Source organism: Cuculus canorus, chromosome 18, assembly GCF_017976375.1.
Source record: "Cuculus canorus isolate bCucCan1 chromosome 18, bCucCan1.pri, whole genome shotgun sequence".
In the NCBI taxonomy this organism is placed as follows: Eukaryota; Metazoa; Chordata; class Aves; order Cuculiformes; family Cuculidae; genus Cuculus; species Cuculus canorus.
The window spans coordinates 3,980,760-3,995,861 of NC_071418.1; the positions used below are offsets into that span (position 1 = coordinate 3,980,760).

General features: G+C 37.8%; 1 protein-coding gene across 4 annotated transcripts in view; it reads left to right on the forward strand.

Moving 5' to 3' along the window:
• HELZ (helicase with zinc finger) overlaps positions 1 to 15,102 on the forward strand; it is an 87,792-nt gene that overhangs the window by 30,696 nt on the left and 41,994 nt on the right. For all 4 annotated transcript variants that reach the window (XM_054083153.1, XM_054083154.1, XM_054083155.1 and 1 more), the window contains 4 exons: positions 235 to 532; positions 3,737 to 4,004; positions 8,701 to 9,034; positions 14,172 to 14,302. In XM_054083153.1, the coding sequence (XP_053939128.1) occupies positions 235 to 532; positions 3,737 to 4,004; positions 8,701 to 9,034; positions 14,172 to 14,302 (1,031 nt within the window). The remainder of the gene's footprint in view (positions 1 to 234; positions 533 to 3,736; positions 4,005 to 8,700; positions 9,035 to 14,171; positions 14,303 to 15,102) is intronic.

A 15,102-nucleotide genomic window follows, 5' to 3' on the forward strand; every position in this document is an offset into this window, starting at 1 on the left:
CTTCTTAAAATAGAGAAGCTTCCTAGCACCATCCCTTCTGTGTCTCTTTTCCCAGCAGCTCTGGCGATTGTCTGTCGACTGCCCAGATTTCTGGAAGTGGGCAGGACTTGTACCTGCTCTGAGAAGCTGAGAGTTCTTATAAGCTCTCATTATCAGGACTATCAAGATAGTCCTGAAATAATTTCCATTTTCCAGCTTACGGTCATTTCAACCTTTGCATTTTTTTTTTTACAGCCTGCAAGAATGCTGTATCGAGTGGCATTGCTTTATGATGCCCATCGTCCACATTTTAGTATTGTTGCAATATCTGCTGGAGACAGCACTACCCAGGTATCACAAGAAGTTCCAGAAAACTGTCAGGAATGGATAGGAGGAAAAATGGTCCAGAACGGAATAGACCATTATATTTACAAAGTCAGTATAGCCTTTAACACAGAAATCTTTGGAACTTTTCGTCAAACTGTTGTGTTTGATTTTGGATTAGAACCAGTCCTCATGCAACGAGTAATGATTGATGCTGCTTCAACTGAAGGTAATGTATTAAATTTTGGCATTTTTGGAATAGTGGAAATCTTTCATGCCGTCTCTTTCCTTTCACATTTATGGGCAGAACATCATTTGTATTCACAGCTAGTTTTGTACTGGATGTTACGTTCATCATACATATGAATATAAATAGCAGACAAAAGCTTCAGAGGGTCTAAATAAGGCAGATAACCAGATTATGACTTACTTTGTGTCGAGATACAGCTCCTAAATCTTGTCGAAGTGCTGGAAATTTGTAGTTGGGTTTGTGTCTGAAGGCAGCACTGGAAGGTCAAGTATGTTTTTATAATTATTCATGTATTGATGAGAATGTTAAACATGTAGGAAAAGGTCAGTAGAGCGATAAAGTTTTTCTCTGTAAGAATACACCTGGTAATTCATTCATTAATTGAAGAAGACTGTCTAAGACGGTGGGGGTTTTTTTTCCTCCCCTTGCAGTATCTGACTAGGGTTATCAAAGGTGAGAGGCAAAGTATGGGCTTGTAACGCAATGAATTGCTGTTGACATGAATTTTGATAGTGTAAAGAAAGTCTAACTGTATTTTTGTGTGTGTTCCAGTAAAAGAAAACCAACTATGTGTTACTGTAAGGGTTGTACTCTGTTTATGAAATTGAACTCAGGTCAAACCTGAAATAACTCCATTATCAGAAATATATCAACAAATTGAAAGATGTTTCAAGAGGTGCAAAAAAGAATAAAGCACTTTGATCTATGGTGAAAGATTAAGAAAGCTGAATATAGGTCACTGTGTCACTTGGCAGTGAGCAAGGGGGTGGGATAGAGTACAGTAATTTTTTTGTGAAAACTTGAAAGATACAAACACCAAAGAAGCAGAATTGTAGCAGTGGGATGGAAGTAAGAAGGAAAAGAATAAAGAAGGAAAAAAGGTGAAACTAAGCAAACAGCAGTTTTCTATTCCTGGTCTTTATTTTTATAGATCAGGTTAACATTTGCAACATTAACAAAGAGCAACTATAAAGAGCAAACACCATGAACCGACCTTTCCAGATGAGCCAGGTACTTGTAGCCAAGAGCAGAAAGACTGTACGAGTTATGATGTCTCTTAAAGCAGAGGATATTGCATTGCAGTCGAGAACCTATGCTTAGAAGCAAGGCTGTGGTCTTTTCAGGAACTATTATATGATCTCCGTGAAACTATACGGGTAATCACAGCTGACAGGCTTCCTAAGACATCGAGTTTGTGGAGAACAAGTGTTCTTTTATTGTAAACCTGCTTAAGATCAAGAAAACCAAGCCACAAGTCAGAATTACTGTCAAAACCAGTCTGTGGTCTTGGTCTTTGTTGGCTTAATCTAACTGCGAACCAGAGCGAATGAGGGGACAGCTGGCTCAAGTCCATGAATGATTGATGCAGTCGAGGAAGCACTCTCTGGCATTAGTGACCGATACTCCCCTTTCACTTGCTTGTCTGTGTGCAGAGGGATACCAAGATCTTCAGGCAGGGTGTTTCTAATACTTACTTCCAATGAAAAGGTCTTAGGTGCTTTACAGATAAATAGAAGTATAAACCCCTGGGCTTTTTGCTAAGGCAATCTAAGAAGTGTGTGAGCAGACAAGTGAAAGGGATAACTATGTTAGATGTGGTTGGTTCCCTTGTTTTTTGGCTTTTGGTACGTATGGGCTGGGACCTCATGGATGTTTTTTTTGAACAGCCGGAGCTCTCTGCCTCTGCATGTCATTCAGGGCCCTGTCTAGATAGCTAGGCAGGAAATTTTGAAATCATTATTTGCTACAGAAAAAGAGAACTAAGAGAAGTTTTCTGTGCGCTGAGGATGTACAAAATGATCTTTAAGAAAGGGTTATTGCCTGCACAGTCTGCCCCAGAAGCTGTTTATGTCAGGCTGCCAGTGGAAGCCTCTCTAGTGCTGGGAATTAAGTGGCTCTTTCTAGCAACTGAGAGCTCGGTCCCAGCATAATTACTGAGCTTTTGTGATCTGAGGTTTGGTTAGTGCCAGAGAAAACTTCGTTTATGGTGAGAAGGTTTCAAACACAGAAACCACACAACCATGGACTTTTTCTTGCCATACAACTGTAGCTTCCCACGTGGTTAAAGCTAGAGGTACATATTCAATTTCGGCTTCTTAGTGAACACATACTTAGGAGATTGACAAGTAAGATAAGCCATGTTCCTGTGGTTCTAGTCAAGCTGAACTGAGCTTTCTTTTGCTAAAAAAGCTGTTTTCCTTCTGTTTTGAATAAAGACAGTCAAGATGATGTTAAGTATTTAATTTGTATTTGAAAATGTCTTTTTTTGCACGTTTTTCAGCGTTGGTGTGATATCCTGGATACCTATCTTAAATCTTACTCAGAGATAATACATTCAGATATCAGAGCTTCACTATAAATGCCAAATATTTTCAGCTCTGCAATTTAACCGCAATTCTGTTAACTGATGCACTGTTGTCATAGTGTTTTTCTAATGTTAGTGGATATATTTTGGGAGGCTGTAGACAGTGCTTGGTCTTCTGTCTCTCATTTAACCGATATGATCCCTGAAATTTGGGCATACTGAAAAATTATTTTTCCTTTAATTTTCAAACTTGATATTGTGGTAGGTTACACGTCCGAAGTTTTGCCTAGCAAACTAATTTTAGCTATAGAATGCAACTGTCTGCAGAATACACATATTATGGTACTATATTTATTTTTTTTGGTGCTACATGTATTTTTTTTAAAGGCTTCCACAATGTTGCGCTTTAGTAATTTCTTACCAGCTAGTTCATCAACTTCTTTTTATTACTGTCTAAATTTTATGCTATATATTGTAAGGTTCTTCATTACTTTATCTTTTTGAAATAAGATGGTGTTGCAGTTTGGCTTTGAAAACATACTGTGATGCCAAGCCCTTCAAATTTGCTTGTAATTATTAAAATAAAAGCACTTTCCTTGTCTGTCTGTATTCAGTTTGCTGCCTATAGAATATTTTATGTTCTGATATTGTTTGAGAGCCAGCTTGCTGCGTGCACCTGAAAAGTAGTGATGATAATTACTATCACAGAGCTTACTAAAGCTGTTGTAGGCAGAGGAGACTCTTACCTATGTTTACTTACATTTAGTTCATTGCCTCTAATAGGATTACTTTTAGTAGTGGGTGTTTTTTTTGTTTGCTTGTTTAATAAAAACAGAGTTTGAACTGATTTCCTTTCCCTGTTGTGTGTCTACATCCAGATCTTGAATACCTGATGCATGCACGGCAACAGCTACTAACCACAGCGAAGCGTTGGGATTCTACTTCTAAGACTATTGTAGAATTTGAGCCTAATGAAACTACTGAATTGGAGAAGAGCCTTCTTACCAGATACCAAATCCCTCTCTCTGCTGACCAGCTCTTTACACAGTCTGTCCTGGACAAATCATTGACCAAGACCAACTATCAGTCACGGCTTCATGATCTCCTTTACATAGAGGAAATAGCGCAGTATAAGGAAGTTAGCAAGTAAGTGGTACCTTTATAAAAATACTTAGGTATTTCTTGCTGTCCTATTAAAATGAAGATGGCAACTTTTTTCATTAAACCTGCATGATGGTTTAAGATATTGACTCTTCCCATTTCTTGGAAATGAAGTAGAATGAGTCTGGAAACAGTAGCTTTTCATAAAGATGACAAGCGCTTAACAAATACAATTTGCTGGTAACTTATTTAAAACAAATTGCGTGCATCAGTCTATGCTTACAGTTGGAGGTGCTAAACAGCTCTTATATAATGTTTTGTTAATCATAGAATCATAGAATAGTTTGGGTTGGAAGGGGCCTTAAAGATCATCTAGTTCCATCCGCCTGTTAATGTCTGAGTAATTATTTTTTAGTCTCTTTATACAAAAAGATAGTAAAAATAGGAGTCATATTTTTGTTCCTTGGTAGAAGTAAGTTATAGCAAAATAATATATAAAAGCTTTATATAAAAGGCCTTGAGAGAGTGTAAAATATATTTTTTGTTTCTTTTGAAGAGAAAGGTTGAATTGTGGGTGGATCAAACTCTGATCTTATGATGATGTGGCAGCTGTCTTTATATTGTTTATTCTCTAAATAGGCTGAAAACCAACTTGTGAATAAAAGGCATAGAGTATACAGGTTTTGTTGTGTACATATTACCCAACTGGATTAGCTGCATGAACAAGTAGAGAGTTAGGAAAAAGATGTAAGCTTCCCATGTGTAGCCTCTCATGGGGCCTTTTTCCTCTATTTTTGTATTTGTGGTACAAATTTTGCCTGCACTCACGTAGTATGAAAGAGTTTTGAGGTGTTGTACCACTCAGAATGGGAAGTCAAAGTGGAATAACTTCGCTTTAGTCTAATTTGCCAGCAAGTTTAGTTCTATTAGTTCCTTAAGTTCGAAACCAGAAAGATCTTTTGAAGCAAACAGCTCCTGGAGCTGCAGAGGTTCAGCTGAGTCCTCCCTCTAGAAGCTAGGAAGAAAATACTAGTGAGTTGTATTTCTGATGCTTTTAAAGCAGAAAAATGGTTCAATTTCTTTATGTATCTCAGATGAAGGGCAGTAGATTTGAACTGTTTTTCTTCATATCTTTCATTGCTACTGCGATGTGTTTGTGTCTGACATACAGAGGAATCATACTCGAGTGCTGTTTTCAGCATACAGAAGTATTCGCCATCATACATATTTATAATCAGATTGACTTATCTAAGGCTTTTTAAAACAGAAGTAGATTTAAAGTAAATGTTACGAAATATGATATGAAAGTAAACAATATTTTTACCAAGTGAATTGAGAATCACACTCTCATGCCCCACAGGAAACCAAAGAGCAGCCTGCCTGTAGAAAGAAAAGAATAAGAACTGTATTCTGTGTGTAATGCTTCCCCTTTGGACAATTTGGTGCAGCGATAAGTTATTGCTCTTCTTTTTCTATCTAGTAGATTAATAAAAGTAAGTTTTAATAATGTTCTTGAAATCTTCTGGTTTGATAGTGCTGATGACAGAAATATTCTTTTGATCTTGTAGTTGACCCATTTTATTTCAACAAGACTCAAAGTAACACACTTCTCTGGTTCTCTGCGGCTGAGATCACAGGCTTGCTATTCTCTAGTGAAGTGTCAGGGTTGCAAGCCTAGAAGTGGGCCCCGAAATAAAAATGCAAGTGGGTTGTGAAGTATCTGAAGTGGTGCCGTGAGTGAAAATGTTGATGAGCTGCTACTCTCTCATGGGTTTGTGTATGTATAGCGTAAAAGAAGTAGAGTTGTCAACATGGTCTGTTGTGACAACGCTGGAATAACACAAATGTCTGCAGTTCAGGTTGGAGTGAATTTTTGGGTTTTAAGAACACTGATGATTTCTCACTTTCTAGGAAAACGCTGTTTCAGGCTGCACGTGGGATCAGCTGGGTGGAACTACTGAAAAGTGCTGGATGAAGGTGGCAGTCGCTTTAAAAAGTCCATTCTGGAGAGTCTCAGGGAGCTTTACATCATGTTTCTAATATTTCTAGAGACTGTTATAAAAACTACTCCACATGAGTACATCACAAAATAGAGTAATAAAATAAAGGAGACTCTGCTGTCTAAATACCAAATGCAGAAGTACCTTCTAAGAAAAAACAATGTTCTGATCTAGATAGTTTGGGTTTGGAAAGTTTTCTCTATTTACAATTTGTTGGTGGTTTTAAAACTCTTTCTTTCTCTCCTGCATATTGAAAAGAAAAACAGCAAATAATTCGTAGAGTGGCCTTCTTAGTATTTTCTTGTACAAATGTTAAAGAGCATGTGAGGTGATGCATGGCTCCTTCCTTGTGGTACCCTGTCTGCTACCAGAATTCCAGAGCAGATTTGATCTTCAGTGCTCTGAAAACTTTAAGTACTGGCTTTGATGGAAAATAAATTTGCTTTTGTCGTTACTTTGTCTTACATTATGAATGCATAGGTGGGTGTCACACTGCACACTTGTCTGAACTCTGCCTGTATAAATGCAAGAGGAAATGTGCTGAGCTCCTTTAAGGAAGTGCTTTACAGAGCTATATTCAGAGTGGGCTTATTTACCTTCTGGGAATTTGTTTGCATCGGTACTGGGTGGATTAATGATTTAGAAAGTCTTTAATTTCTGTGTTTTTAAAATATGAACAACAGGTTTTTTGGCTCGTTTCATGAATGCTGCAGTTAGGCTGGGATTTTGCAGTGCTTAGGAGGAAATGTAATTCTGTTTTTTTTGTTTGATTTGTGTATGAAAACCTTATTTTGCATAAACATGCAAAGCAGGGGTGAAGGATAGATGAAAGAAGCAACTTCTGATTTTTTTTTTTTAAATCTAATCCTTAGAGGATTTTGTAGTTTAACGGTTTGCCAGAAGGTGTCAGCTTACTCAATGGAAATCGCTCGACAGTCTCTGAACTTTAGATTCCCTTTAGCACAGCAGATTTGGTTTAGTCTGGCACTGATTTTTGCCTTGTCTCAGAATGGCAGCAGTAGTGTTTTCCAGCACAGTTTTGCAAATTTGAATTTGAGAATGAGCTGATGCATATTCAGTAGCGTAGGGATTCAACTTTGGGAGAGGTTTAACTAAATACAGCCACATGCTATTGTGAACTTAACCTAGTAATAATGCTGAGCTCTTGGTTACCGTGTTAAATATCTTATATAGTACTTTAACGGTCATCTGAGTGAGATATGAGCTGTTTTAAGATGTTACTAATTCACTGATAGCTCCAACGCAATTCTTGTATAGAAGAGAGCTTGTGTTTTGTTTTGGGTTTCTTTCAGGGCACTTGGAAGCCGGAAGGATTACACTCAGTCCTAGTGTGCTCCCTGAAGTACGCGCTTTTGAGTGATTGCTTTAACCGCAGCTTGTGCAGTAACCTTTGTGGTTACCGATGAACCAAGCAAATCTGTGTTCAATAAGAAGGCACCTTGTGTTTTGAGAGCAGAGGAGTGTGAAATTTGGCTTTGACTTAAAGCCCACGTTATGTAAAGAAGCAATTGTTACCACAAGGTGGCAAACTTGCAGTTTTTGTGCAAGACTCATGATTTGCCGGATATGAAAAAAATATATTTGATTGTTTTGGTAGATGATTAGTTACCAAGCAAGCTGAAATATTGGATTTTATTGTTATGGCCTTACGATCTTTGACACTACAGAGCTGAAAAGATAAATTATCAGTTTATTAGGTTAAAATAGAAATTATGAGAAAAACAACAGATTAAATAGAAACAGTATCAGCGTGAGAAGTATTATAAGAAAGTTATTTTTTTTCCCCAAGAGATTTTGTTTCATTTGCGACAACCTTTGGGTTCTACTTTTCTTATGTAATTTGTTGAAAATTCAGGAAAAAGTTGTTGATGGGAGATAACTGGATATTGTTGGTGTGGCACTTTTTCCCCCATTTGGTCTTTTTAAAACCAGGTTAAAGCAATCGGTTTAAAAGAACCTATAATGCTTTAGGAGAAGATTATTGCGTATTCGTGAGAGGTTAATGAAGCGTGCTAATAAGTCACTTCGATGTGTTATACATGTGACTTCTGGGAAATGGTAACTACAAAGAATGAATTTGTTATGTCTCTGATTACAGGAGGAACTCGCTGCTAATAGGAATTCTGTGCATAGATGTTTATGTGGCTGAGCCTGTAATGCCATTCTCTCATTTCAAATAAAATGATCTCATTTTAATGCCTACATTTTGACTTTTTGGAGGCATTTTAAACACTTCCTCTGAATTATAGGTATAATACTATTTACCTTTTAAGATGTAGGTTACCGTCTTTGGTGTGCAACCTGGAAGAGCTACATGAAATAAATGGGAGTCTTGCTCTGTTCTTTGCCTGCACGTCTCTCCTTGGATACCTAGCATGAGCCTACGAACTATTTAAATAGAAGCTTTTACTGCTTTGGGACATACACACCCTAAACTTAGTTTGGTCTTAGAAAATCTACTATTTGATTTTCTTTTATGTTGGTTCTTTTCTTAGGCTTCATTTATGTTGATTCTTTTGAACATGTGTTTTGTAGGGTATAATGGAAAGTGTGTAATTATTCAACAGCTCCCTCCTTACAAAGGCCCAGTTTGGCAGTCCTGGTTTATGTTTAAGGCTTATACGTTTAGAATGTGAGGCCATGAATCTTCAGTCTGAATGCGTGAAATTTCTGAATCTTGAGAGTTTTTTTCTGCACTGACTCAATGCTTTCTTACTTAGGTTCAACATAAAAGTGCAATTGCAGATTGTAGCAAGCTTCATGCTCACTGGTGTTTCTGGAGGTGCGAAGTATGCTCAAAATGGACAACTTTTTGGCCGCTTTAAGCTCACTGAGACACTTTCGGAAGACACTTTGGCTGGACGGCTGGTGATGACCAAAGTCAATGCTGTTTATTTATTGCCTGTCACTAAAGAGAAGTCAGCGCAGACCCAAGGAACCAAAGAGAAGGTTTATGAAGCAGCTATTGAGGAGAAAACAAAGGATTATATCTTCTTGAGGGTATCCAGGGAATGCTGTGAAGAACTTAACCTTCGGGCAGATTGTGAAATGCAGGTAAGTCTCAGTGGAAGTGCTTTTGGTACGGAAACTATTTGCATTGCTTCTGTTTTGGCTCCACCCAAAATAATGACTTGAAGATATGAAAGGGAATTTTGTTTTTCATTGTTATACACAGAAAGCAGGGCACAGATAAATGTTTCAGACAGGTGAAATCTTTTAATACATAAGTAAACACATATGTACACATATACAATGTGCGTGCATCTGGAGTCTTATTATTTAGGAAAGAAATTAGTATTGTAGAAGTGATACAGAGTAAAAATACATTTAATGAGTTTCATTTGTGGCAAAATTATTCTGAGGTGATTAGGTACTTGCAGATTTTTGCTGGTTTATCTCATGGTTTTGTCAGGGTGATTTGTAAGTTGTCTTGGACATTGTTTTTACGTCTCTGTTTCAAATACAAAGCCCTCTCTCTGTGGACTTGTAAAGAAAAGCTTTGTCTTGTTTTTGTTTTCCTGCAGGTAGGGGTTTGTGAGTAGCTCATGGGACTTCTTCCACCAGACCTACCCACCCTCTCCCCTCTCATTCTAAACCCACTGAATATGCTTACTTCTGCTGCCTGGATTTTTCTCCAGCTCGATCTCTCTAATGTGGCTTCCATCATTCTGTTCATCTCTGTTCATCAGAGCTATTCTTGCCAGAGACCTCAGGAACATTTTCTTAATAAAGAAGGGAGGGAGTTCTGGACTCTTTAGTTTTGGTTTCCTCATTCTTCTTGTATCTTCTCATTCTTTTTTTTTTGTGTCCTTGTGGATTCCACTATTTGTTCCTAGGCCTGAGGGGAAATTCATTTGTAATAAGGTCTGTTGAGGTTATGAATGGGCCACGTGCTGCTTTCTGTGCCATATCAGAGCAGAAGGAATATTGTCCTTCAGTGGAAGAGTCTTCAGCTTAGAGTATTTGCTTGGTGATGGTGAGGGTTCGTAGAGTGAAGGTGAATAAATACTTCTGTTCTATAACTATCTCTTTTGTTTCAGTAAAATAATACTGGCTTCCATGGCTCTCACTCCATTGACACTTATATCCAAGACAGATATTTATCTGTTTTGGAGGCATTCAGTCTCAATATGAAGAGTTACAACACTTTTGATAGAGCAAATCGTGTTGACAGCAGATCAAGCTTTTGTTTTCTTTGCAGTTAATGTGAAATAGGTGAGCGTACTTCTGGGTTTTTTTTAGATATTGTGTGGTTTGCAAACAAGACAGTGCATTAGAGGTCAACACCTGTAGAAGATGGAACTCTAGTTAAGTTAAATACTTAAACTTCTCAGCCATCCCCAGTGTGTGTCTGCTGTGGATCTTATTATTGATCTTGCTACCACAGAAATAACCTCAAATTAAGAGCACTGAAATTGCTTGGAATGAATGCATTTTCACCAAAGGATTATCTCCTCCCATTCATTTTCTTTTGGTCGAAACATACACAAGAATCCTAATGTCTTAATTTAATGTGGGAAATTGGTCTGGGAAGGCTTACGTTGTTCTGGGCTCTTGGTTTTGTGTTTGTTTTCTTAAAACAATAATTAAACTTACTAATTGATTCTATCAGAAACTCCACTGGAATGCAAAATGAACTGGCACTTGAGTAACTGGCTTGTTTTTCTTTGAGTTTCTTATAAAACTTTGCTTGAGGCAGCAAATCTATTCTACATTAAAAACTGGGTCCTAAAGTTATTAATATATTATTTAGGACATCATACATGTGTCAGTGAACTGGTGGTGAAATCCTTAATGTGTTACCTTGATTTTAATGAATTCCAGTTGTCGGGAAATTTCTTCTGATTAAGTATTGACTAAAAATTTGGAAAGGGATCCTGAGGATATTACAGTTCAGTTGCATGGTGTTTTTATTGAAGATGCTGGAAATCATGCTGTTGTCTTCAGTGGGAGTCAGTATTCCCTATGCGATTCTTGAACATTGCTGAAATTGCTTTTATTTCTGTAGGTTTTGCATAAGGTAGGTGGTTTGCTTCCTTTCCTCTTCTAGTAATTCATCTCAGAAACTTCCTGATCACTTGTTTGCCTGTTGTCCTGGCTTAGCAGTAATAAATAAAGAATTCTGCTTTTATCAAGTGTGCCACTCATCGAGGTGGGGTGGAGTGAGCTGGTGCTTTAAACCCCCTTGGCTGCTGCTCTTTTTGCTGACCAAACTAACATGCGACTGTTTTATTTTTGGAGTAGTTACTGTGTTCTGTGTCCTCTTCTGTGAAACTGGCAATGGATTAACTTCCTTTCCCACTGTTTTCTTATGGTGGGATATATATTAAAGCAGGTTCCATGCCCGCCCTTCGCAGATGGCCTCATTCAGTGCTCTGTAACAGCAAAATGTAACTATTTGATTCATTCCAAACTGGATTAAAACCAAAACAAAATCACAAGCTGTTAAAGAAAATGGTGAATGTAGGTAGATACTAAGAGCTATTTAATGCTAGGCACCTTGATTGTGTTTCTGGAATGATGCTCAGATGAGCATCCCAGTTTTTCTGCACTTAAAATTATCATTGTTATATTGGGTGGTCTTTTGTTAGCCCTGGATCTGTCTGAGGAAAGAGATTTTTCCTGTATAAATCAAACTGTGAGGTTGGGACCGTTGCCATTTGTGTGGAAATTGTTTTCCGAACATCTGCAGGAAGCTGTTGGATGGACAAATTAGGACAGGGTAGGGATGAATAGGACAGAACTTCAGAAGAAAGCTTGAGGTCCCCCTTGGGCAGGATGAGCTGGTGCTGTCATTCCTGACAAGCACTAAGCCACGCTGCTTTTGAACACTCAGGTAGTTACTAAAGTACTGGATTGGCATAAACCCACACGGTGGAACAGTCGGGAAAATAATTCTGTAAACGTTCATATATCCTGTTTAAGGTATTTTCCTAGCAGTTACAATTACTTCATGAGCCTCCATGAACTCCATGCCTAATGTTGTACAGATTTGTTACTGCCCTTTTCAGAGTTGCTGTAAAATGTGATAGTCAAGATGAATTATTTAATGTCTTCATATCTGCCAGAGACTGCAAGTTAAAGGTTACATTCGGCACTTTTGTTTATTTACAGCAAAGCTAGTGTTGATTTTCCATGCTACAGAATAATATGAATATTATAATATTTAAATATACTAGAAACCAGAGAATGCTAAGAACTGTGTTTTGCAAATCCTTTTGAAGGAGATGATCTTCAAATAGTGAACATTACAGGTGAACGGGGGGGGTTTACCCATGTGATCCCTTTGGTGGGAAGCAGTTCTGTGAGCAGATAAAGGAGCATCAGATCCAACAAACAGTTAAATCTAAGAGGCTAAATTGTTCCTCCAGAGGAGGAATTCTCCTCCATAGGAGAGGGTTTGTGAGAGAAGTTGATGTGGCTTTGAATGAAGCATGTTCTGTTTAGAGAAGTCATTGTCTAATTTTCTACCTAATTTTTATCTTTTTCCCCCCAAATTTTCTGTCTTATTTTGATAACCGTAGGGTTCTTTCATACTACAAATTGGGTGTTGTTTGTAGTATGTAAGGAAAACTTATTTTAGTCCACAGGGGCTTTTTGAAGTCTTTATGTAAATTGTCAGAAATTACAAAAATATATTCTAGTATTGCTTTGTGTTGTTTGAACCTTTGGTTTGGTTGCAACAATTATCATGATATTAGAGTGTGATTAAGTAATAATGGACTAATTAGGGGAAAAGCAATAGATCTAAGACCTATTTTTTGCTTTGGGCATGAAGGTACGTTTAGAATGACAGCATCACCTCCGTGGTGATGACGCAGGGCACTTGAGCGCTGCTCTACCCCGTCTCTTCCCAGTGTGACGGTGCTGAAGTAGCAGCTTTGGCTTGTCCTGACTCAGTTTCTTTTTTTCTCACTTGTTGATTGGTGACGCGGTGAATGCTGTCAGTAAAGATGCCCATAGAAATTTTGAATACGATTGACATGCTTTCCAGGTGAAAGAGGGGGCTTTTCCAGACAGGGTGCAGGACTTTGGCTGTTTTTCAGCATCCTTACGGTTCATTGTACATCTTGAAAAGGTACTTACTGCTATTTAAACCCAAATGCTCCTTAGAGTTGTAGCAGAGCAATTACAAAAATATTTAGCAACAGACAGCAATGTTTTGAAATAAATCTAAAAATTTATGTCACTCACTTGAAGTTCTTCAGCAGCTTTGGGTGTTTTAAGGCTGTTTTATATTAGTGCAAATCTGTGTCAGATTTCCTATAAAAGCTTCTGTGTTCACATGTGGTTCTTTGGCGCAAAGCTCTGATCAGGTTCATATGGTTTTGGAGAGGTTAATAATTGCAAATTTAAATACATGTAAATGATAATCTGAGTGAACTGTTTTTATGAATTGTTTCCCCAGGAGCTGCTTTTATCTAGTCTTCAAATTTAGAATGTCTTTTTCTCTTTGCTCTTTTAGTATATGTATGTATAAACTAATTTCCCTACGCATTGTTCATTTCTGAATATAATCAGGGATGTTAACGTGCTCTGCATGTTGTTTCTGGCTTTGTACCAGACTTTTGTTGGCATTATCTTTTATTTACTAGCATTAAAACACAAGTAAGTGAAAGAACAAAAAAATGAATGTATTGATAAGCAACTAATTGTTACAAATTAACTTTTGGAGAGTTCTACTAATTGTACATAACTGACATGTTTTGTTACTCCAGAATGTTTGACTAGGAATAAATAACATTTGGGTTTTATTTCTGCTGGTCACACATCTGATTTATATAATCTGTTGATTGTAAAAATTGTTTATGTGTCACTGCTTCAAGGTTTTTCCTACAATAAGGGATGGAAGTTTGTATTTTTAAAAACGATGTTTTAGGACAACAGTATTTTATGGGAGCATTTTTTGTGTCCTTTTACTTTTTTTCTGAAAGTACAGTGCAGTCTAATCTCAAAAGTCAAACAACAAAATTACATTAGAGAAATGCTGTATTTATCTTGGCTTAAAGAAAAAGGAACAAGTTAATTTATTGCAGATCTCTTGATTGAATGATGTTTGGTGTTTTCTTCTGAAAGGCAGTAGTTTGCAGGAAGATAAAAATGTATCATATGCAGCAAAGTCTAATGAGTGTTTTCTAAATTAATAATTTGTGGTTTGCCTATTCACTTATTCATTCATTTTGTAATGCAGGTTGAACTTCAGTTTCAGTTAAATCGCTTGCCCCTCTGTGAAATGCATTATGCCTTGGACAGGATTAAGGACAACAGTATTTTGTTTCCAGATGTCAGCATGACTCCCACCATACCCTGGAGTCCCAACAGGTACAAGAATACAAACACTTTAATATCAAAATTGTATGGTAATGCAGTACTGAATTTCTCTTAACAGATGGCTGAAATCTGCCCTGGAACAAGAAACATGCCTTGCTCCTCATTAATGGTGAGGGCGGTTCAGAGAAAGGAGTGAAACTGTTCTAAATAAAACAAGAAAACTGATCCTCCGAGGGCTAGAATCTGTTGATTGGTTTTCCCTGCAGTTGAGCTGTGGGTTTATTGGCATTGCAGTTGCATTGTGGCTGTAGAAAACATGTCTGCTCTTGGTATTTACTGTTCTGCTCTTCAGTGAAATTACACGTGATACTTCATAGGAATGTAAATACCAATTAGAAGGAGTTGGCTGTGCAGGGTCTCAAACGGGCAGGCTTCTGCAGGGAGGGATCCATTAGTACCGTTTGATAATGAGTCCAAATTTGGATGTATCACTAAAGGAGATGACTAAGAAAGGTGTGGGAATGATTCCGGGAAGGACCAGCACTTGCAAACGGTGCTGAGATTCTTTGTATACAATGCCTTCGTTTCCTTTATGAGATAGAAACCCCTATGCTATATAAATACTTTTAGGGAAACAGAAGGCTGATGCAGTAATGCAGTGAAAATAGGTTGTCTGGAAGAGGAAACTTGGGGAAGAGAAATGCGAGGCTGTGTTGCTCAGGGAGTCTGGGCAGTATTCTCGCTGCGTGGGGAGGGATAAGAGAGGCAGGAGGTGTCTGCACTTAGAGACCAGGGAGATAAGGGGTATGTGGAACTGATAGCACGTATAACATGGGAGGAGTCATGTGGTG